Below are 19,247 nucleotides of genomic sequence, written 5' to 3'. Positions count from 1 at the left end.
AGCATAAAGGGGATTCCTGCAGGAGAGAGGCACAGGGAGAGCAGCACAGCTGCAGCACTCAGGGCTGGCTGTGCCTCGGTGACAGGAAGGAGCAGGGGCTGCACTGGATTTCCCAAGCAGTGACAGCAGCCCTGTCATTTCACAAGCTGCAGAGCATCTCCTTAGTCATTAGTGACTGCGGAGAAGGAGTCACTGCTCTCATCCTGCCACAGAAGAGTAACTGCCACACAAGTTCTTTCATCTCGACTTTTGCAATTCTATGAACTTGATTGCTTATTTTCTTAGTTTAACACAGTTAGCAAGATATTTTACAGAAATCTAACCCTGCTCTAGCTAAATGTAATCTGTTAAAGTTTCTCAACTCGTTTCCAGACATTCCCTGTTCATCCTACAGCCCCTCCACCTCCCCACAGCTCGGGTGTTCTGTTCCCCCTGTTCAGAGAAGGTGACACCAACCTCAGTTTGGTTTTGGTACATACTCTGAGGTAGACACTGAAGGTGAAGGAGGACAGGGCATCTTGGTGGGAAGGGACCTCAAAGCCCAGCCAGTGCCACCCCTGCCATGGCAGGGACACCTCCCACTGTCCCAGGTGCTCCCAGCCCCAGTGTCCAGCCTGGCCTTGGGCACTGCAGGGATCCAGGGGCAGCCCCAGCTGCTCTGGGCAGGGCCTTAAACCCTCACAGGGAAGGATTCCTTCTGTGGATTAATCTAAACAAGCTTAGATATCTAGTCTCAAATTTAGTTATTTCTGAGCCTCTGCTGAAGATAACTGTGACATAGTAGCGAGAGAAAGGAAACAGGCCTGCAGAACAAACCACAGGTGAGTAACAAACTGAAATTATGTGGCCAAGAACAATTATTGCCCCAGAAAAGAAACCTCAGTCACCAAAAGCTCCAAACTATTCCTACATCCTCACAGAGGGGGACTCCAAACAGGACACTGCAACTCATACTGCTCGCAGCTCAGCACACACATTGCTGCAGCCTCTTGGAAGCTGCTCCAGCTCTCTCCACATGCCCAAATCTGCCCGTGGCAGAGGTGCTGCTTTCCTGGCTCAGCTCTCAAGACTCAACTCTCAGTATTTCTGCCCTCAACACTGCAAACTTCTGATGATCTGAAGCAAAGAGTAAGAGCAGTGATGATGACAAAACTCCCAAAGCGAGAGGATGAGCAGGAAGGGACGGGAGGGAGGCATCAGAACAGTCACGAGCAGCTCTGGCCCCTGTCCCAAGCACTGGAAATGCAGTGAGGGACACGATGACAGCAGCTCCACCATCACCTGGTGACAGAGTCCCTGCTGCCTGGCAGAAGATGCCAAGGGCTGTCTCAGTCAGTAAGGTCACCGTGTATGCCCTTAGTCACATCCGACACAGGAGCACCCATGCTGGAAACCACGGGGCAGCACACACCCACCAGCAGCCACAGGAGCAACTGGTGGCAAATGCCACCCTGTCATGGGCCAGCTGCACCCTCAGGACAGATTTCTGCTGCAGCTCTTTATCCACAAGGCCCCCGAGAAGCAAACTCCATGGTTTGTGCAGACAGAAATGTGGCATCTTCTCATTAAGAACTGGGCTGTAACTGTGCAAAAGCATCTGCACATTCCAGCTTCCTAAAAAAACCATCCTGGAAATCCAAGCCATATTTCACTGGGTTTTATCGTGGTTTATCAAGTCCAGGTCACTAGAACTAGCAAGAATGCTAAACACATAAATATGAACTATTTTTCTGGGTTGTTGTGTGGCTTCTCACACAAAAACTGATCCAGGGGCTCAGTCTCACTCGCTCAATGTTTGAGACAAGGAGAAAAGTCATAAAACAAAAACTGCAGAGATGTTTAGAGGAAATGTCAGGGACCTGAGACAGCTTTTGAGATCAGAGTTAAAATCTACTCTTTTCCTTCATTGCTGTTAAACTCCACTGGAGTCCTGGGGGCACTTTTGGGTGCCACAATATAAAAAAGATTTTAAAAAGATAGCATCCAAAGAAGGGACATAGGGATGGGGAAGGGTGTGGAAGGACCAAGAAGGAGCTGCTGAGGACACTGGGATTGTTCTGCTGGAGAAGAGGAGCCTGAGGTCAGAGCTCATTGAGGGCTACAGCTCCAATCTCTGCTCTGGGACAGGAACAGCACCCAGGGAAGGGCTGGAGCTGGGACAGGGCAGGGTCAGGGGGGATTTTGGGAAAGGCTCTTCCCCTGAGGGTGGCTGGGCACTGCCCAGGCTCCCCAGGGAATGGGACACTGCTCCAGGGATGCCCAGGGTGGGATTTTGGGGCTGTGCAGGGCCAGGAGCTGGGCTGGATGATCCTGTGGGTCTCTTCCAGCTCAGGATATTCCAGGATTGTCTCACTCCTGAACACAGGAGAGTCTGCTCTCACACAGAGCTGCAAACACACCGTGCAAGAGGCAGCAAATGCCAAAAATCAACACTGACACACTAATAAAGCCAAGATATTAATACTGACAAAAAATAAATTTTCCCTTTTGCTCCTGACCAACAAGACCTGCCCCAGTCCCAGTCCAACCACTGAGTAACTCCACTGGGACTGTCCCACACCTCGAGGCCAGCAGTTTAATCACGTTTTCCTCATTAGAGGAGCCATGAAAGGACCAATCAGGTGCACAACCACTCCTGCAAAGCACTTCACCAGACCCTGTTTTGCAATAACCCCCCAGGCTGCAAATCCCCATTTGCCAGGGACCTGAGAGAAGAATTCACTAGATTTGAAGGAATGCCAGGAACTAGAAATACACCTGAGAGATCAGCAGCTGGAAGGGAGCCCAGGTGACAAACAAACACACAGGGCTGAGCAGAACCAGCTCAGGGACACTGAGGAAGGGCCTGCTCAGTCCCACAGGGCCACTGGGGGCCTGGCTGAAAACACGGGGATGTGTAAAACCACCAGTATTGCTGAGAAAATGATCAGACAAGGCTGTGATGAGGTGAGAGATGAGCTGAGGGCACAGCAGGCCCCACACCTGCCCCTTTTCAGGCTCCTTTTCCATGGTGCAGCACCTGCCCAGGCTGTGAGCAGGGTTTGGGCACAAGCTCTGCCCCAAAGTTCAGTGAACCACTTGCCGGTGTCCAGAACACAATCACAGACACAGCACTGAACGCACCGATACTGGGCCACACGCCTCAACACCTGCTCGCTTTGTTCTGTTCATCGGAAAAGGGAAAAAAAGGGGAAAAGTCAGCGCAGAGTGAGCGAGTGCTCCTTTACCGAGTCCGGTGTAACCCCACCGGGGAGGAGGCTTTACATAACAGCCCCCCCCGGCTCCGGGGTGTGTCCGAGCCCCGGCTCTGCCTCCCCTGCCCGAGGCCGGTTCCACCGGCGGGCCCCGCCCGGGCCCCCCGAGCCCCGCGGCCCGTCCCGGAGCGGCTCCGGCCCCGAACCCTTGCCGAGAGCAAAGGGGAAGGAACAAAGCCCTGACGTCAATTACCGGAACAGGATTAAATCCATCACCGGGGCGGGCAGCGCAGCGGCCCCACCGGCACCCAGCCCAGCCCGGGTGCCGGTGCCGGGAATGCCCCGGCGGTGCCTCCCGGGAGGGACCCCCGCCCTCCGCACGGTGTCACCGCGGGGCGCGACCGGGAAAATCCGCGCTTGCCGGCGGGAGATGCGCCCGCAGCGGCCGATCCCGCCCTGGGGCCCGCCGGTTCCGCCGCGGGGGGCGGCCGGGATGTCCCGGGAGTGCCCGGGGCGGGGGCGGCGCGGCCCCGCTGCCGGCGGGAGGCCCGGCCCAGCCGCGCTCACCTGCGCTGGCCGCTCCGCTAGGCCCGGACCATCTCCTGGCTGCCGCCACCGGCGAACGATGAGGCCCGAGGAGCCGCCGGCGAGTCACGGAGCGCCGGGGGGCGCGGGGCGGGCCCAGCCCGGGGGCGGGGGGGGGCGGCTCACAAGCGGGCGGCCGCTCCGTAGGGGTCCCGGCGGTCCATGGCGGGCCGACGCCGGGCTGGCGGCTCGCAGGGCGCGGGCAGGACCGTGGCTCGGCCGGGGCTGCGCTGGGCCCGGTCCCGGTGCCGATCCCGATCCCGGCCCGGTCCCGCCTGGCGCTTCCCGGCGGCCCCCGCGCGCCGCCGCCGCCCCGATCACGTGACGCGCGGGGAAACCACGTGACCCCGGCGGAGCGCGCGCGTACGGGGCGTGGCAAGGGCCCGGCCCCGCCTCCCTCGCGCCGCGGCGGGAGAGTCACGTGGGGCAGCGCGCGGGGAGCGCCTCCGCGGCCGTGGCGCCCCCTGGCGGCGGCGAGCGGGAGGCGGCACCCCCGGGAGGAGCCCGGGAGCAGCACGGGAGGAGCGGGGATGCTGGGCAGGAATTCCTGGCTGGGAGGGTGGGCAGGCCCTGGCTCCCTGACAGTGCCCAAGGCCAGGCTGGACAGTGGGGCTGGGAGCACCTGGGACAGTGGAAGGTGTCCCTGCCATGGCAGGGGTGGCACTGGCTGGTGGCACTTTGAGCTTTTTTGAAGCCAAACCATGCTAGGACCCGGATTCTCTGCTGTTGTGGTGCCAAGGGTGCAGCACACACGGCTGGTGAACAAAGGAGGCTGTGAGGCCCAGCTCAGGCAGGAGCCATTGTCCCAGGGGCTGGTAAAGGCCCAGCTCGCACAAACAGAAACTCACAAGGCAAATCCATTCGCTGGAGAAGCTCCCATTTATTAAAGACTCCTCACTCCTCCCTAAGGAAATAAAGCAGTGCACTACCCCACAGGGACTGTGCAGTGCACTTGCACCCAGGGCACCCGAAGGCTGTTTCTGGCTGGGTTAGTAAGCCCTGCACTCAGAAATGGGGCTGTCTCCCCCTGCTCCTGCTCCCCTGTTTCTCCTTGAGAGGTGAGGGCTCTTCCCGAGGCTGTTTTCCTGCCAGGCTGCATCAGCTGCTCCCCCGCAATGAGCAGTGGCAGCTTTGCTCGGAGTGGGAGGGATGAAACAGGGCAGTCCCTGGAGGCACTCCTGGCTAACAAGGCTTTTATAAAACTCATCCACTAGCAGAGCAGAAGTGAGGCACAGGCAGATGTAGGAGGGCAAGGCTCTGGCCAGGCTGGGGGTTACTCTGTAAAATAACAACACCTAGAGACAAAGTAACCAGAAAAGGCAAGAAGAAGGGGGAAAAAAACCCACCCTAACTAATATAAACATTGTATTTGAAACTGAATTTTTTTTTTTATCTTGATACACAAGGACTTCTGGCTGGAGAACTTCCTGGGGAGCGATCCTGCCCCTCTGTGAGGGAATGCCAGGGCAACTCCAGCTGAAACCTGCACACCAACACCACAAATATTTTAGATATTTGCAGTAAGCCTCAACTTGGCAACTACTGCTTAATAATTGATTTTCCATTAAATGGCACATTCACTCCACAAGACTTGAACACCTTTCTGGTAGTTTTATTTACAGCCTGCAGCGTGTTCTGTAAAGCACAGGAGGGGTCACAGACAGACACACAACATGGGGATTTTCAATCATTTAAATAAGCACAGTTTATTCCAAAGTCTACACACTACTCTTTCCATAAAAATATAAAAAATAGTTTCTTGTTACTGTATTTAACCTAAACCAAGATATTGGGAATTCTTCCACAAGTGATGCCCCCTCCCCAAAAGGACACTCCAACAATAAGAAATTCAGGACACTGCATCACCAATTAAAATACTAACAGCAACTGCTTCAATCCACCAGAAAACCAAATAATTCCCACACTCCATCCAGCAATCCCTGTTCTGCAGCATGTTTGGATCTGCTTTTGTTGGGTTTGTGGGGTTTGCTCTCACTTGCTTCCCCAAGGCCAGTCCTACAATCAAAGAATGACTGGATTCCTGCAGACTGCCACTCAGCACAGCCTGGCAATCCTGCATTTCACACATTCCTGGGAAACACATCCAGAGGGGAACACTTTCCTTTGAGCCCTTTACTTCAATGAGTCTCTTTTTTACTGAGCATCCAGTGAGAACAGTGCCCAGTTCTGTTTGTAATTATTTCTCTGGTTTTGCTGCCCATATTACAGCTGGGAATGTTCTGATGGAGTTCTGCAGGACACCCACTCCAGCCCTTGTCTCTGGGGTACACTGAATTTACAAAAAAAGGCACAAAGATGAAACTCCTAAAGCAGCAGCAGCCCCAATTCGCTGAGCTTCTGCTCTCCAACACCAACCCTGTGTCTTACAAACACCTCCAACACAGCAGCCAGGGACACAGGGCAGGGAAGAGCCCAGAGCCTGTGGGCAGGACAAGCACAACACTGAGCAGGGACAAATCAGCACAGCTCAGCTGGGTGCTGCAGTTAAGACTGGACCTGGAAGCATCAGGAAAAGCCACTGGAACACAAGCTCAGCAGCACACAGCCTGTCTGTCACCAGTGAGATGGGAGGCTCTGTGTGGGACACGTTGTGCATTCAGGTTCAACAATGCCAGAGCTCTACAGCAGCACTGAAAACTTCTGCTTTTAACAGTTTAGAGGATTTTTCTAAATGGAAGTGAAGCTGTCATTAACAGAGGAACAGCACATGATGCACAGCATAATCTGTGACAAAAAAAAAAAAAAAGCTTTTGCTTTCCAGCATGTAAACATCCAGGTTTAGCTGCTACTGGACTTTAGCTCTTATAAACAAATCTGATGATAGAACTTTTTTTTTTTTTGGGAGCTAAAAAAGTAAAATCTTCCATAAAAGGATAAACCACAAAAATACTCTCTCAGTAAGTCTCACGTGCCATTTAATACCTTCCATGTCCTACGAACAACTAGGCAGAACACTTAGAAATGGGAGCAGTAGAAATGTTGACCATTGAGTGTTTGGCAGCCGTGTGCTCCAGCCCCTGGGAGGGCAGTGTCACTCACTCCACACCAGTCCTGCTCCTCCCCAGCTATTTCTTCTTCTTTTTCTTCGGGGGCTCATCCTCAGAACTGCTGTCTGTGCTGCTGCTGCTGCTGCTGGAGGAGCTGGAATCTGACTCGAAGTCAGAGGAGGAGGAAGAGCTGCTGGAGGAGGGGGAGGAGGAGGAGGAGGAGTTGCTGTCCTCACTGTCACTGTCCGAGGAGGAGGAGGAGGAGGAGGAAGAGGAGTCCTCGCTGTCAGAGGAGGAGTCGCTGGCTGAGCTGTCACTGCTGCTGCTGCTGGAGCTGGTCACACTCTTGGACCTGAGGGAGAACAAAGAGCTGAGCAGAGCCCTGCCAGAGCCCATCACACACAGAGCATTCCCTCTGCTCTGTTAAACAACCCAAAGATCAAGTACTTGCCTTGAAAATTTCCACATCTCACCATCGAAATTTCCAGGCCTCACCATCTCAGATGAATCCCTGTGCCCTCCCCTCCCTTCTCCACTCCTGGACGAGTGGATTTGGGCCATTTGAGCAATGGCAGGGTGGCCCCAGGACAGGACATAACCCAGGAGGACAGCAGAGAGGGGCAGGGAGCGAAAGCTGGCCAGGATCTGGTTCCTAGCCCTGAGCAGGGGCTTTGCTGGCCTGACTGCCCTGACCTAGCCAAGCCCTGGGGAAAATGAGCCAGGCTCAGTCCCTGCCTCACCACTGCAACAGGGAAATTCTGCCACTGCAAGAGCCAGGGGAGGTTTCAGCAGAGATTTCACCAAGGTCAGAGCTGTTCCCAGGAAAAACTTCTTAGATTACTCCTGGCAAAAGAACCCAAAACACCTGCCACTACAGGATGCTTGTGTCTTCCAGGTGGAGGAGAAGGGTGGAAACAATCCAAGGTTAAGACAGAATTATGAACACAGCAAAGAGGATTTCGGTATGCTCTGCACTTTTTCTTCATGTTCAGCCCTTCCTGGGGCCATTGTTCTCAAGACCAACATCTCTGATTTAGGGGGATGATAGGAATTCCAAGAAAGTACAATTCAATTCTCCCAGAGATCTTTCCCTGAAGTACAAGACACTGATTCACCTCCCTTCCCACCAAAGTCAATCAAAGAGCATCCAAAAATGTAAATTATGATAATGCAGAATCTTGTCCCCGTTAGAAAATTAATGCAGTATTTTTTATCAGAGGGATGGTTCAATGTAACAGCTCAGGAAGTGTCTGTGTTAAGGTTACTGAAGAGGGTGAGGTTTTTTCATCATATCAGCCCTGTCAGCTGACAAACGTGGGTGTGCATTAAGCCACAAAGCACTCAAGTTTTTGTAATACATCTGTAATCTGCTGTCTCTGTGTGCAGACACAACGACTGTTCATTACAGATAAATCCATGAGAGCTGCTTAAACACTGACTTTTCTGGGGAAAAAACAGCACTAAGATGAGGAAAATAAATGAGGAAAAACAGCACTAAGATGAGGATCCCCTGAGTAACTCTGATCTTGCTGTTCCTGATCACCGTTCACAGAATCCATAGCAGCAATCCATGGACAGACAGTATTTAGGTTTACTCCAAAACCCACTCCCAGAAACATCAGGATATTGCACTTAGAGCTGCCTCTCCCAGAGGAAACAGGCAGGAACTTGTTCTCAGGAGAGGCAACACATGGGCTGCTGGTACTGACAGCAGGAGGATGGAGATGGGGACAGCTAAAACTCAAAATACAATCTGGGAGAGTGACAGTGCAGAGCCTGTAGGCTGGTGATCTAAGATTGTGGGGTTTATCACACCTCTGGGAAAGCACAGAATCTTTACAGTAGGTACCATTCATCCTCCTCAGGACAAGTTTCCAAGAGTTCACCCCTGGTTCTGTGCCCCTGTGAGGGCCAAGTGTTGGTGGAGCTCAGGCTGTCCCTGCTCTGCTCTGACACCCCAGGGGTTCCAGTGCTACTGACACCCAAAAGCCACAATTGAGGGCACAGCCACAGCTGGGCCTGAGGAGAGCAGGGAATGAGCAGGGAATGAGCAGGGAATGAGCAGGGAATGAGCAGGGAATGAGCAGGGAATGAGCAGGGAATGAGCAGGGAATGAGCAGGGAATGAGCAGGGAATGAGCAGGGAATGAGCAGGGAATGAGCAGGGAATGAGCAGGGAATGAGCAGGGAATGAGCAGGGAATGAGCAGGGAATGAGCAGGGAATGAGCAGGGAATGAGCAGGGAATGAGCAGGGAATGAGCAGGGAATGAGCAGGGAATGAGCAGGGAATGAGCAGGGAATGAGCAGGGAATGAGCAGGGAATGAGCAGGGAATGAGCAGGGAATGAGCAGGGAATGAGCAGGGAATGAGCAGGGAATGAGCAGGGAATGAGCAGGGAATGAGCAGGGAATGAGCAGGGAATGAGCAGGGAATGAGCAGGGAATGAGCAGGGAATGAGCAGGGAATGAGCAGGGAATGAGCAGGGAATGAGCAGGGAATTCAGGCATTCTGGGTGGGACACTGAGGCCAAGGAGCACCTGGAAGGTGGCTCTGTCACCTGAGGTCACAGGGCTCTGCAGCAGCTGCTCTGCCTCAGCCTGTTTTTCTGGTTAGGCCTGAGCTCCCTTATTAGTGTTTGTATCAAAACAAACACACACTGTGGAAAAGGTTCGTGCTCCTCCTGCCAGAACCCAAACTTTTACAGATTTATTTTAAATCTGGAACTTATAAATACGCTGGATTCTCCACATAATAAAAATCTAAACAGCAAACTGATTGGAAAAGAATTTCTCTTGATGGATTATTCTGGGCTTGCATAGGAGCAGGAGAGTAATTCAAATTTACAAGAGTTTTAAAATTTCAAGGAAAAAGTGCCCAAACCACCCCCTTCCCCATGAAAACTTTTGCTTTGGTTTGGAGCTCAAATACTCTGTAAATAATTATGCCAGGCTGCAGTGTCTGAGCAGACTGAGGCAGGAAGAGGCCTGAGCTGCCCAGCTCAAAACCAGTAAATTCATGATCTCACCAGTCCTGAGCAACTCCAGCCATAAATTGGCACTTTTGGGAAAGCAGCCTTTGCTAGAACACACTGAGACAGCCCATTCCAATAAACCACATTCCACAGGACAGCCTGGAATAAAGAACCCTTTAAAGATCTGCTCTGCCTTATTTACTGCCTGCCACACACAGCAAAGGCCTGGCCTTCAAACACCTCCTGAAAACTGGGTTAGATCGGGCTGGGACACAGGAGTGACACTAAAGGGGAGGAGATGCTGGGCTGTTACTGCACAGACATTCCCTGGTGTAAAACTCCCAGCACCATTCCAGCAGTGTTACAGCCACAGTTCTGGCTGCTCCTCCTTTCCGTTTGCTAAGAAAGCAAATTCCCAAGTAAACATTACTGCAAGGTAAAGTACAAACAATGCCAAAAGAGTTCCTGGCTCCAGCCAGGACGTGGAGAGGGCCAGGGTCAGTTCCTGGATTTTGCTTTACTTTGGGATCAAGGGGGTTTTGTTTGGTTTTGGGGCTGGGCTTTTTAAGATGTTTTATTTCATCCACTAGACAAAGCCTGAGAGAATGGGAACTGGCAGGAGAAGGGAATGAAAAGATCAGAAGCAATCAGAGGCCAGAACCCCCATGCCAGTCTTGTTTCAGAGACTCCTGAAGGACTCTGAGGCAGAAATGGGAAGACTTTTATTCCTACAGCAAGATCATGCAGGAGGAGGAAAATCAGCAGGGAGAAAAACAGAGAATAAAATGTTGAGAGATTTTGGACAGAGAGGAGTAGAAATTCTCCAGATGCCTGTCAGACAAAATCTGTAACACCCTCAAAGCAGTACAAGCAAAGCCAACTGCAAAGGTGACTTTTGCAACCCCCCTCCCAAAGCCCTGCTGGAACAGCCAGTGCAGGGCCCAGTCCCCACCAGGGCAGGGACCTGTCCCCACACACCCCACCAGTCCCCACATACCTTTTCTTCTTGGTCTTCTTTTCTGCAGCACTTTCTCCAGCGCTAATTAAGGGGGGGAAAGAATGGCTTTGATTAGTGCAATAGGAAAATTAAATAGATAGCAGCACACTGAGGCTGAGTTTAATATTCAAAGGGCACTGGGCAGCTCAGTCCTGTGCAAAGCAGAGCAAAACCCACCTATGAGCCAGGGGAGGAAAACCCAGCAATTCACCCTTGATTTTCTGTGCTATTTATGCTCTGCTGTCCCCTTTGTATCATTCTGTATGGACAGCAGGAGCTGGGATGCAAAAGGCACAAGGGGAAAGGATACAAAGAAATTGTGTGTAACTAAATGTAGCAATAAGTGAATTGATTGGAATCAAGGGTAAAAGCTTGAGTTAGTCTGTAGCTTTCACATTTCTTTCAAGTGCAAAAAGAAACAGAAGTCCATTTATATTGATGCTTTCCACTGTGTGTCTGTCAGATTCCCAAGTGTTCATTCCCTCACAAGATTTTAGTGGTGCCACAGAAGAAAGTTCTTTGTGCTCCACCAGAAAAATGAGTTTTCTCCAATTTTTTATTTTCACACACAAGGTATGAAAACATTATCAGCACACAAGAGTTCTCCAGACTCCCCACACTCTCCTGTGAGCAAGGGGAAGATTCTCTGATATTCAGATTCCAACCCTCCCATCCGTATTTACATTCCTAAGGCCTCAGACCCTCTGCAGGAAACCAGGGAGTCCCAGGCAGGAGGAGTCACTGTGAGAACAGAATTCAACCCCACAGCACCTTTGAGGAGACAGGACCTAGCTCAGGGAGTGCCTCCCTCTCGTGTGTGAGGAATGGGGTACTCAAGAGTTACTCCAGGAGCTCCTATTGTGCTCAGGCCAGACCTGCTCTGGACACTCCCTCCATAAACTGAGCCACAAGGGCTCAGAGCTCCAAGAGGCTCAGAGCTCCTAGAGCCCCGGGAGGGAGCGCTCCCTCGGCTCCAAGAGCCCCGGGAGGGAGCGCTCCCTCGGCTCCAAGAGCCCCGGGAGGGAGCGCTCCCTCGGCTCCAAGAGCCCCGGGAGGGAGCGCTCCCTCGGCTCCAAGAGCCCCGGGAGGGAGCGCTCCCTCGGCTCCTACAGCCCCGGGAGGGAGCGCTCCCTCGGCTCCAAGAGCCCCGGGAGGGAGCGCTCCCTCGGCTCCAAGAGCCCCGGGAGGGAGCGCTCCCTCGGCTCCAAGAGCCCCGGGAGGGAGCGCTCCCTCGGCTCCAAGAGCCCCGGGAGGGAGCGCTCCCTCGGCTCCAAGAGCCCCGGGAGGGAGCGCTCCCTCGGCTCCTAGAGCCCCGGGAGGGAGCGCTCCCTCGGCTCCTAGAGCCCCGGGAGGGAGCGCTCCCTCGGCTCCTACAGCCCCGGGAGGGAGCGCTCCCTCGGCTCCTACAGCCCCGGGAGGGAGCGCTCCCTCGGCTCCTACAGCCCCGGGAGGGAGCGCTCCCTCGGCTCCTACAGCCCCGGGAGGGAGCGCTCCCTCGGCTCCAAGAGCCCCGGGAGGGAGCGCTCCCTCGGCTCCAAGAGCCCCGGGAGGGAGCGCTCCCTCGGCTCCAAGAGCCCCGGGAGGGAGCGCTCCCTCGGCTCCCTGCCCTACTCTAGGCTGGCAGGCACTGGGGGCTCACTGACACCTCCAGAGGAGCCAACACCAGGCAGGCACAGGGAGCCTGGAACAACTGGGAAAGGAGTTCAAGCTGGAGAAGCCTGGATGAGGCTGTCAGAGGTAAATATTGACCTTTTTAGGCTGGGTTTGCCTTCTGGTTAATTATTCCTGTGTGGCTCTTTAGAGGTGGTGACAGGCTGGCCAAAGGAGACCTGTGGGAGACCCAACTTCTCCAAAGGCAAGGAGAACCTCCCAAAGCAATTGCCACAAAAACCACAAGTGTGACCCAGGAAGTTGTTTCTCCATGAAGAAAAAGCTTCATCCTTGCAAGTGTAGCCCTGGCAGCTGAGGAACAGGATCCTCCTGGCACAGTTGAGGAGCTCATGATGACACCACCCCTGGGAATGCTGGGCCAGGTTTAACTGCAGATTAAGCACTGCTCCCTCCTGGGGATTACTCAGGCTTCCTTTCTCAAGAGGATTTTTCCCAGAACCTTCCCCTCACTGGAAGAGCCCCAAACCTCCTTCTGTGCCAGACTGGCCAGTCCTCTTACTCCCACACAAAATGATCCCACAATCAGGTTCAAGCCCAAGGACAGGACGAGCAATTTCACTCTCAATTCATCATCCTCCAGTGGTAACCTGCAGAATCCACCAGAATAGGGGCAGAAAAGCAACAAGGAAATAATTTGAGCCTTCAACTCAAACTTAGCCTAGAAATCTTGAGTCTTTGAAGAGACTCTGCCTCCAAACAGAGCCAAGTGTCAGAGTCCAAGCACTGCTGATCTATCTACAACCCCGGGTGACTAATTACTCCACAACTACTCACTGGATGAGAATTAATTTCAAAATCAATCACTTTACATCACTCTCCTCCCAAGCTAATGATTTCCCACTGCAGGCAGGGTTTGAGCCCTGTGACTCAGAACTGCTGCTGGGCTGGAGCAGCTGAGGAGCCCAAGGAGCCCTGCCTGCCTGAGCTCCCACCCCTCCCTGTGCCACCAGCAGGGGCAAAAGCTGGGAATGCTCTCCCCACCTCCCATCCTGGCAGGGGCAGTGCCTGAGGACACCTGGCCAAAGCCTCAGGAATTCCAGGTGCAAGGAGTGGCACTGGGAGAGACCCTGTCTGTCCCTCTGCAACTCCCAAAACCAAACTGGAGTGGCAGAAAGGACCCTGGCACACGGAATTGCATGCAAAACTGAGATGCTGCAGCACTTCAGCTTGTCAAAACAATTACTAACTTGGGGGGAAGCATTAAAGCACTCCCAGGGCAAAGGAGAAAGGAAATCAGGTGCCACAGGCACAGGTTTCTCTACTCCTCCCATTTTTGGGCTGCCACCAGAGGAAATAATTGTGCAATTCAGTGAGCTGTTTTCACTTCAGGCTTGGTTAAAGCTGATAACCCAACTCTCCCTCACCTGTCTGGGCCCTGCAGCTCCCAGGGAGCAGCAGGGCCAAGCTTAACTGCAGCTCTGAGCAGCAGATCTGGACACAGGGCAAGAATTGCTGCTTTGCTAGAAATAAATCTACAGCTTTCACTGCCTGGACAGCATAGAAACGTGAAATCAAACAAGCAAGGAATTCAGGCCCCTGCTCCACTACCAAAAAGGCTCCAACTGATTTAACTTTGGCTCAGTGCATGGCTTTTGTTTCAGACAGGCCAAAACAGTTTTAAATGTATTTCAGATGAGCAGGTGTTAATGAAATTAAAATGTTGATTTCAATTCTCTGGGACCTGAGTGCACATAATTCACCTAACACACAAATCAGCTCCAACATTAAATCAAGCACACATTCCACAGTCTGGAGGAAAAGATTACAGGAAATGGTCTGGGACAACATCTTTTATTTCAATCACAAACCAGACATTTTATCTTGCCAGTCTTACCTCTGTTGCAGCAGGATTTGCTTTTCTTTCTCCTTAAGGATTTTGGCCAGCTGAGCTGTCCTTGAAGGCCTGTGCAGGTATTTTCTCTTCCCTTTACATTCATATGTCCAGTGGCCAAACTCTAAGCACTTCTGACACCTCACATGCTGCTTGTTTGCCTCCCTAGAAAAATGCAGAATTGCATAAGTAACTCACTCCAGGTCTGCTCTACCCAGGGAAAAAATATTTAGTTTTTTATCATGCAGATTTAATCAGATATGATTAAACCAGATGTTCACAGGTGCTTCAGGTTTTCTTTTGAATCAGAACATGGGCAGTAACACCAAGCAGACACAGAATTCAGGCAGACAGATCTTCATTAATTAAAACACTTGCACATGGGAACCATGGGAACAATCACACTCCTCACTTTGCTGCTATCCAACTTTGCTGCAGGTGGTTCTGGCTCCAGAGAAATCACTGAAATTCTAGTTTAGAACAAAGAGCAGCAGCTTCATTTCCAGTTCCTGAAATGTAACACCCAAGTCCCAAACTGCCCAACTCTCACCCAGAGCCCAGGACTCTCTGAGAGGCTCCCAGGCTCCCAAATAAGCTCCAGCCAGGAGCTGGTAAAGCCTGGCACAAGGTTTATCTTTGGGACAATCAGATCCCTGCCCATTCCTGCTCCCTGACTGCATGTCCCCAAACACCTGCAGCAGCAGGGACATTTCACCCTCCCTTCCAGTTCTCACTCTGCTAAAATCCCATGGGCATTTTTAGATATCAGGGAAGGGAACACACTCCTCTTTTCATGCTGGGGCTCTTAAGGCGCTCTTCTGAAGTTCTACCAAGCTGTTTTGCCTCGTGTCCAAGCTGCTCTCCTTTACAAAGAAGGGAACTCACCCAGCCCAGGAGCTGCCCAAGGTCATAGCCAAAATTAGTCCTGAGCTCAGGGCTGTGCCACTTCAGCTCCCTGCTACTGCTGTCTCTTCCTGCCGCCTTCAGTTTTTGTTCCAAGCACCAAAACATGAACTTTTCAAGGCCAGCCCATCTAAACTCTCTGAAATTGCAGCCTGGCTGATCTAGGAAGCTCCCAGACTCATGTGTGAGGATGAAGTGAGAGACCAGCAGGGAGCATTCCCCCTCTTCTAGCCAGGCTGGGAATTGCTTCTCCCTCAGCTTCCGCCACCACTCTCTGAGCCAGTACCTGCAGGGAACCTTGTGCTGAGCATTCATCCCTTTCTCAATGCAGAGCACTTGGCTTCATCCTCAGGCCTCAGAAATACTCAGCTAAAGCAGCACGAAAATCTGATTAAACTCTCCCCTGCAGAGCACAATGAACCTGGCCTTGGGCAGGAGCCACAATATCTGGGAATGAGCAGAAAAGGCTCTGCCTTTGCCTTCTGGCCACAGCAGCTACAACCAGCAGAGTGATGGCTCCCCCTCCTCCTCCTCAACTCAAACCCAAACCTGTGTTTGTTCCCTCAGCCCCTCCCCAGCTGTGCCCACAGGAACAGCCCCAGACTCGGGGCTGCAGAACTGCTCACCCCAGCAGAGGCCACGGGAGGTAAAAGGGTCAGGAGAAAGCCCTAAAGTCAAGGAAATGAACAGGGGAACACCAGCCCTGCTCAGCAGCTGCACATCTACAAACAGCACAGCAGCACCAATGAGAATGAGTCTGAGAGCAACGAAGAGCACAGAACTGAAGGAAACTTGGGGCAGGAATCAGTGACCCCAGGCCTGGAGCAGAGGGACAGCTCAGCACAGACCCAGCAAGCACAAAGACATCAAAGCTAAAAACGAGTCCTCAACTCCAATAAAACAGCAACTCAAAAGAACAAGTGTTCCAGGAGCACTTTGAAACCACAAGTTACTTTCCACTGGAAAATAGAAAATAAATTACTACTAAATCATGAAGAAATTGACCACATTCTGCACATTGTGATTGGGCAAAAATCCCACAGTGCAAAAATTGAAACAAGAGAAATAAATTAATTTAAGGAAAAATACAACACCCAAACCAACAAAGAGCTGAAAAACCAACGCCAGCACCCCACGGGTGGGACACACATTTGCTGCACAAAAAAAGCAAAAGTGTGGTTTCCTCGTTCCAGGGCTCTGTAATCGGATCCCCTCGGTGCTGAGGGAACTCCTGGATTACAACATCCCCGTCTGAGCAAGAGTCGCCCGCTTGGCTTTTCTCTGCCTTTCCGAAATCTCCGCAAACTCATCGTAACAACACGAGCCTGAAGGTGACTGTTTCACGTTTGCACTGCTGGGTCTGGGAAGAGGAGCAGGGAAGTGACCCCCGGGAGCTCCTCCCGAGCCCGCTCCCGCTCCCAACGCTCCCCACGGCAGCGCCCAAGGCCAACAACTCCCTCAGCCTCTGCACCGCCGCTCTCGCGGAACCCCCTGAGCAGAAAGGACCGCGACCCTCGAGTCCAAGCCCCGGCCGTGCACCGACTCCCGAGGCCGCCACCGTTTCGCCCCAACCGTGTTTTGGGGCGGTTTCCCCTCAGCCGAGCTGCGCCCCCTCCCGAGACAGAGCGCAGCGGCGCGGAGGCCGCAGAGCGCCGGGAAAACGCCGGGAGCGCGGCCCCAGCAGTGCCCGCCGCTCCTCAGCCCGAGCCCGCCCCGCGCGGACCCCCGATCCCACTCACGCCTGTCTGCGGGCAATCAGCCGGTGCATGGGCGTCGCCATCTTAACGGCCGGGCCGGAAGTGAGGCTGCCGCGGGGAACGGCGGGACTAGTGGCGGCCGCGGGGCATGCCGGGACATGCGGCCCTGTGGGCAGGGTGCGGCCGCCATAGAGACCGCCGGGGTCATAGCGAATTAGGCCTCCAGGGTCATAGAGAGCGAGACCTCCTGGACCATAGAGAGAGTGCCCTCCGACGGCCAGAGCGGCAGCGTCTGCCGGCCAGTACTCTCTATCGCCCCTGCCGCTCCCGCCGTGTCATTGCAGCGCCCGGACCCGGTCCCTTTTCGCGTCTCTGTCCCTGTCCCTGTTCCTGTCCTCTCTCTGACCCTGTCCTGGATACTTTACGGTTTGTTCGGTGGGCAGTCATCCAGCTCTGCTGGTTTAATTTGGAAACCCATGATATCTAATTCTCTTTCAGGTTTGATAGAAAGCAGTGAAACCAGAAGAAAAGGAAATTTATCATTTTAATATTTATTTCCCTGCAATTTCCTGACCTAACGGAACTGGTGGAAACAGCTCCTGGGTAATGCTGGTAGCAGAGGGAGGTGGGATTCTGGAGAGCTGGGTTGTCTGTGGTGTGATTTGTGTCAGAGCTTGGGGCTGCAGATCCCTCAGCAGAGGGGATCACAAAGCCCTCTCCTATTTGAGTATCCCAGAATAGGCCGGTGAGCCTTGGGCTGGGTGACACGTGAGGGCTATTTCCAGCAGCCCCAGGAAGAGCCTGTGACAGACAGCAGCCAGGGATTATTTTAAGGCCACATTCGTGGTCGTGTTTGGCTGGTGTTAATGAATTCCGAGACTGAATTGGAATGGCAATCAACTGTAAACTGAGGCTGCAGCTTCTGGGAGGACACTGGGACGCACCGTGCTGGTGGATTCCAGAGAAATCATAGATCTGCTACTTCTGCAGATCACAGGAAAGGAGGGTGTTGGGTGTGCCAGGCAAGGCTTTATCATGAATAAGTTTTGAGCAGGTCTGGGGTCAGGAGTGCCCAAGGCCCAGAGTGAGCCAAGGCCTGAATGAAGCCCAGGGTGGATGCTCTGAGGAACAGAGTGTGGCCAGGACTGGCTGCTGGGGCTGGTAGGGCCCCTCTCCCCCAGCTCCCTCCCGTGCCCAGGGCAGCAGCCCTGGCAAGTCCCAGGCTCATGTGCTAGCCCAGGGTCACTCCGGGGCACTGTGATCCCCTCTGACACCGGGCTCTGCTCCCTGGCTCCCTCTGGAAAAGCTAAGTAAAAATTCTAAAAGGAAGCTGGGCTCCTGGGCTGTGGCTGCATCACATTCCCCACGCAGGGCAGCAGCCAGGGCTGTTCCTTGGCACCTTGTGCTATGCTCAGGTGATGCCTGAGAGGCTGCCTGGAGCAGAGGCTGGGCAGAGTTACAGCAATAAAGAGGTTTTTATGAAAAGCCCTTCACAGGACACACCTTGGGCAGTGCCAGAGCCCGGCCCTGGCTCCACCCCAGATGGACTCCTGGCCACGAGTTCTCCCACTTTGATAAGTTTGGCTCCATTTCCATGCTGGGGTTCAGTGTCCAAGCCCAGCTCCAGGGGATGCAGTCCCACCCTCCCAGGTTGCTCTCCTCCATTCCCTGCTGTTTGCACTCTTTGGGCTGAAGCTGCAGCGGTGTCCTTGGTTCTGGGGCTGGACAAGGATTGTTCTGTGGGACTGAGCTGGGAGGAGACCTTGCTGACACTTTCTAGGGACTTCAGAGTTATTCACCAAGGCAGAGTCTGGGAAATAGGAAAGCTCAAACTGAAGGCATCACAAAGATGCCCAAGGTCAAACACTTCATTAATATCATATCATTAGCACCGTGATGCAATTCCTGAGGCAATTCCCAACCCACTGCAGCTGCCAGAGCGGAATGGCTGAGGCAGACAATGGCTCTGGAGCAGGAGTCCCTCCTGCTTGCACCAGTGAGTGTCTGTGAGTGTGTGTTCTGTGTCCCTGAAACAAGGGGCAGCCGTGTAAATACAGTGCCAGGGCCCTGGTAACACACAGTTTGTGACACACTGCACTGACATGCAGTTTTTGGCATGTTTCATCATGGAATTAAAAGTATTCCTAAACATTCAGTTTCATGAAACTTACGGATGTAAGTATCAAGGTTAGGTTTGTGTTAGGATGAATCCACCAATCCCTCGTGCTTTCATCCCAAAATGCTTCCCTTGACAGAACCTTTCACACTGCCCAGACACAGCTCCACTGTCCATGCCCCCTCCACTGCTGGGACCATGGAATGTCCCAGGAACTTCTAGGGTTTTTTTTTTTTAAATTTTGTTTAGCTCTTTAGGGATTCCTGATCCTTTA

General features: G+C 53.1%; 2 protein-coding genes across 2 annotated transcripts in view; both read right to left on the bottom strand.

The window, feature by feature from the left end:
- AFF4 (ALF transcription elongation factor 4) overlaps positions 1-3,913 on the bottom strand; it is a 47,377-nt gene extending 43,464 nt beyond the window's left edge. The window contains exon 1 of the mRNA XM_059860504.1: positions 3,762-3,913. The gene's annotated coding sequence lies outside the window, so the exon portion shown is untranslated. The remainder of the gene's footprint in view (positions 1-3,761) is intronic.
- A 1,457-nt stretch (positions 3,914-5,370) lies between these two features.
- ZCCHC10 (zinc finger CCHC-type containing 10) lies at positions 5,371-17,043 on the bottom strand. Its single transcript, XM_059860507.1, has 4 exons — positions 16,900-17,043; positions 14,261-14,422; positions 10,756-10,797; positions 5,371-7,139 (listed from the first exon to the last, which is right to left on the bottom strand). Exons 1-4 carry the CDS (start codon positions 16,938-16,940, stop codon positions 6,866-6,868), a joined length of 519 nt encoding a protein of 172 aa, XP_059716490.1. The 5' UTR covers positions 16,941-17,043; the 3' UTR covers positions 5,371-6,865.
- Positions 17,044-19,247: the final 2,204 nt, after the last annotated feature.

This window comes from Haemorhous mexicanus, chromosome 15 (assembly GCF_027477595.1).
Source record: "Haemorhous mexicanus isolate bHaeMex1 chromosome 15, bHaeMex1.pri, whole genome shotgun sequence".
Classification (NCBI taxonomy): domain Eukaryota; kingdom Metazoa; phylum Chordata; class Aves; order Passeriformes; family Fringillidae; genus Haemorhous; species Haemorhous mexicanus.
This window is presented reverse-complemented; position numbering and strand designations above follow the sequence as displayed.

Excerpts from the sequence above, each read along its gene's own strand:
- ZCCHC10 (XM_059860507.1), bottom strand. The coding sequence starts at position 16,940 with ATGGCGACGCCCATGCACCGGCTGATTGCCCGCAGACAGGC. Across the intron at positions 14,423-16,899 it reads CTGATTGCCCGCAGACAGGC|GGAGGCAAACAAGCAGCATG; the intron begins GTGAGTGGGATC and ends GCATTTTTCTAG. Across the intron at positions 7,140-10,755 it reads AAGAAGACCAAGAAGAAAAG|GTCCAAGAGTGTGACCAGCT; the intron begins GTATGTGGGGAC and ends GTTCTCCCTCAG.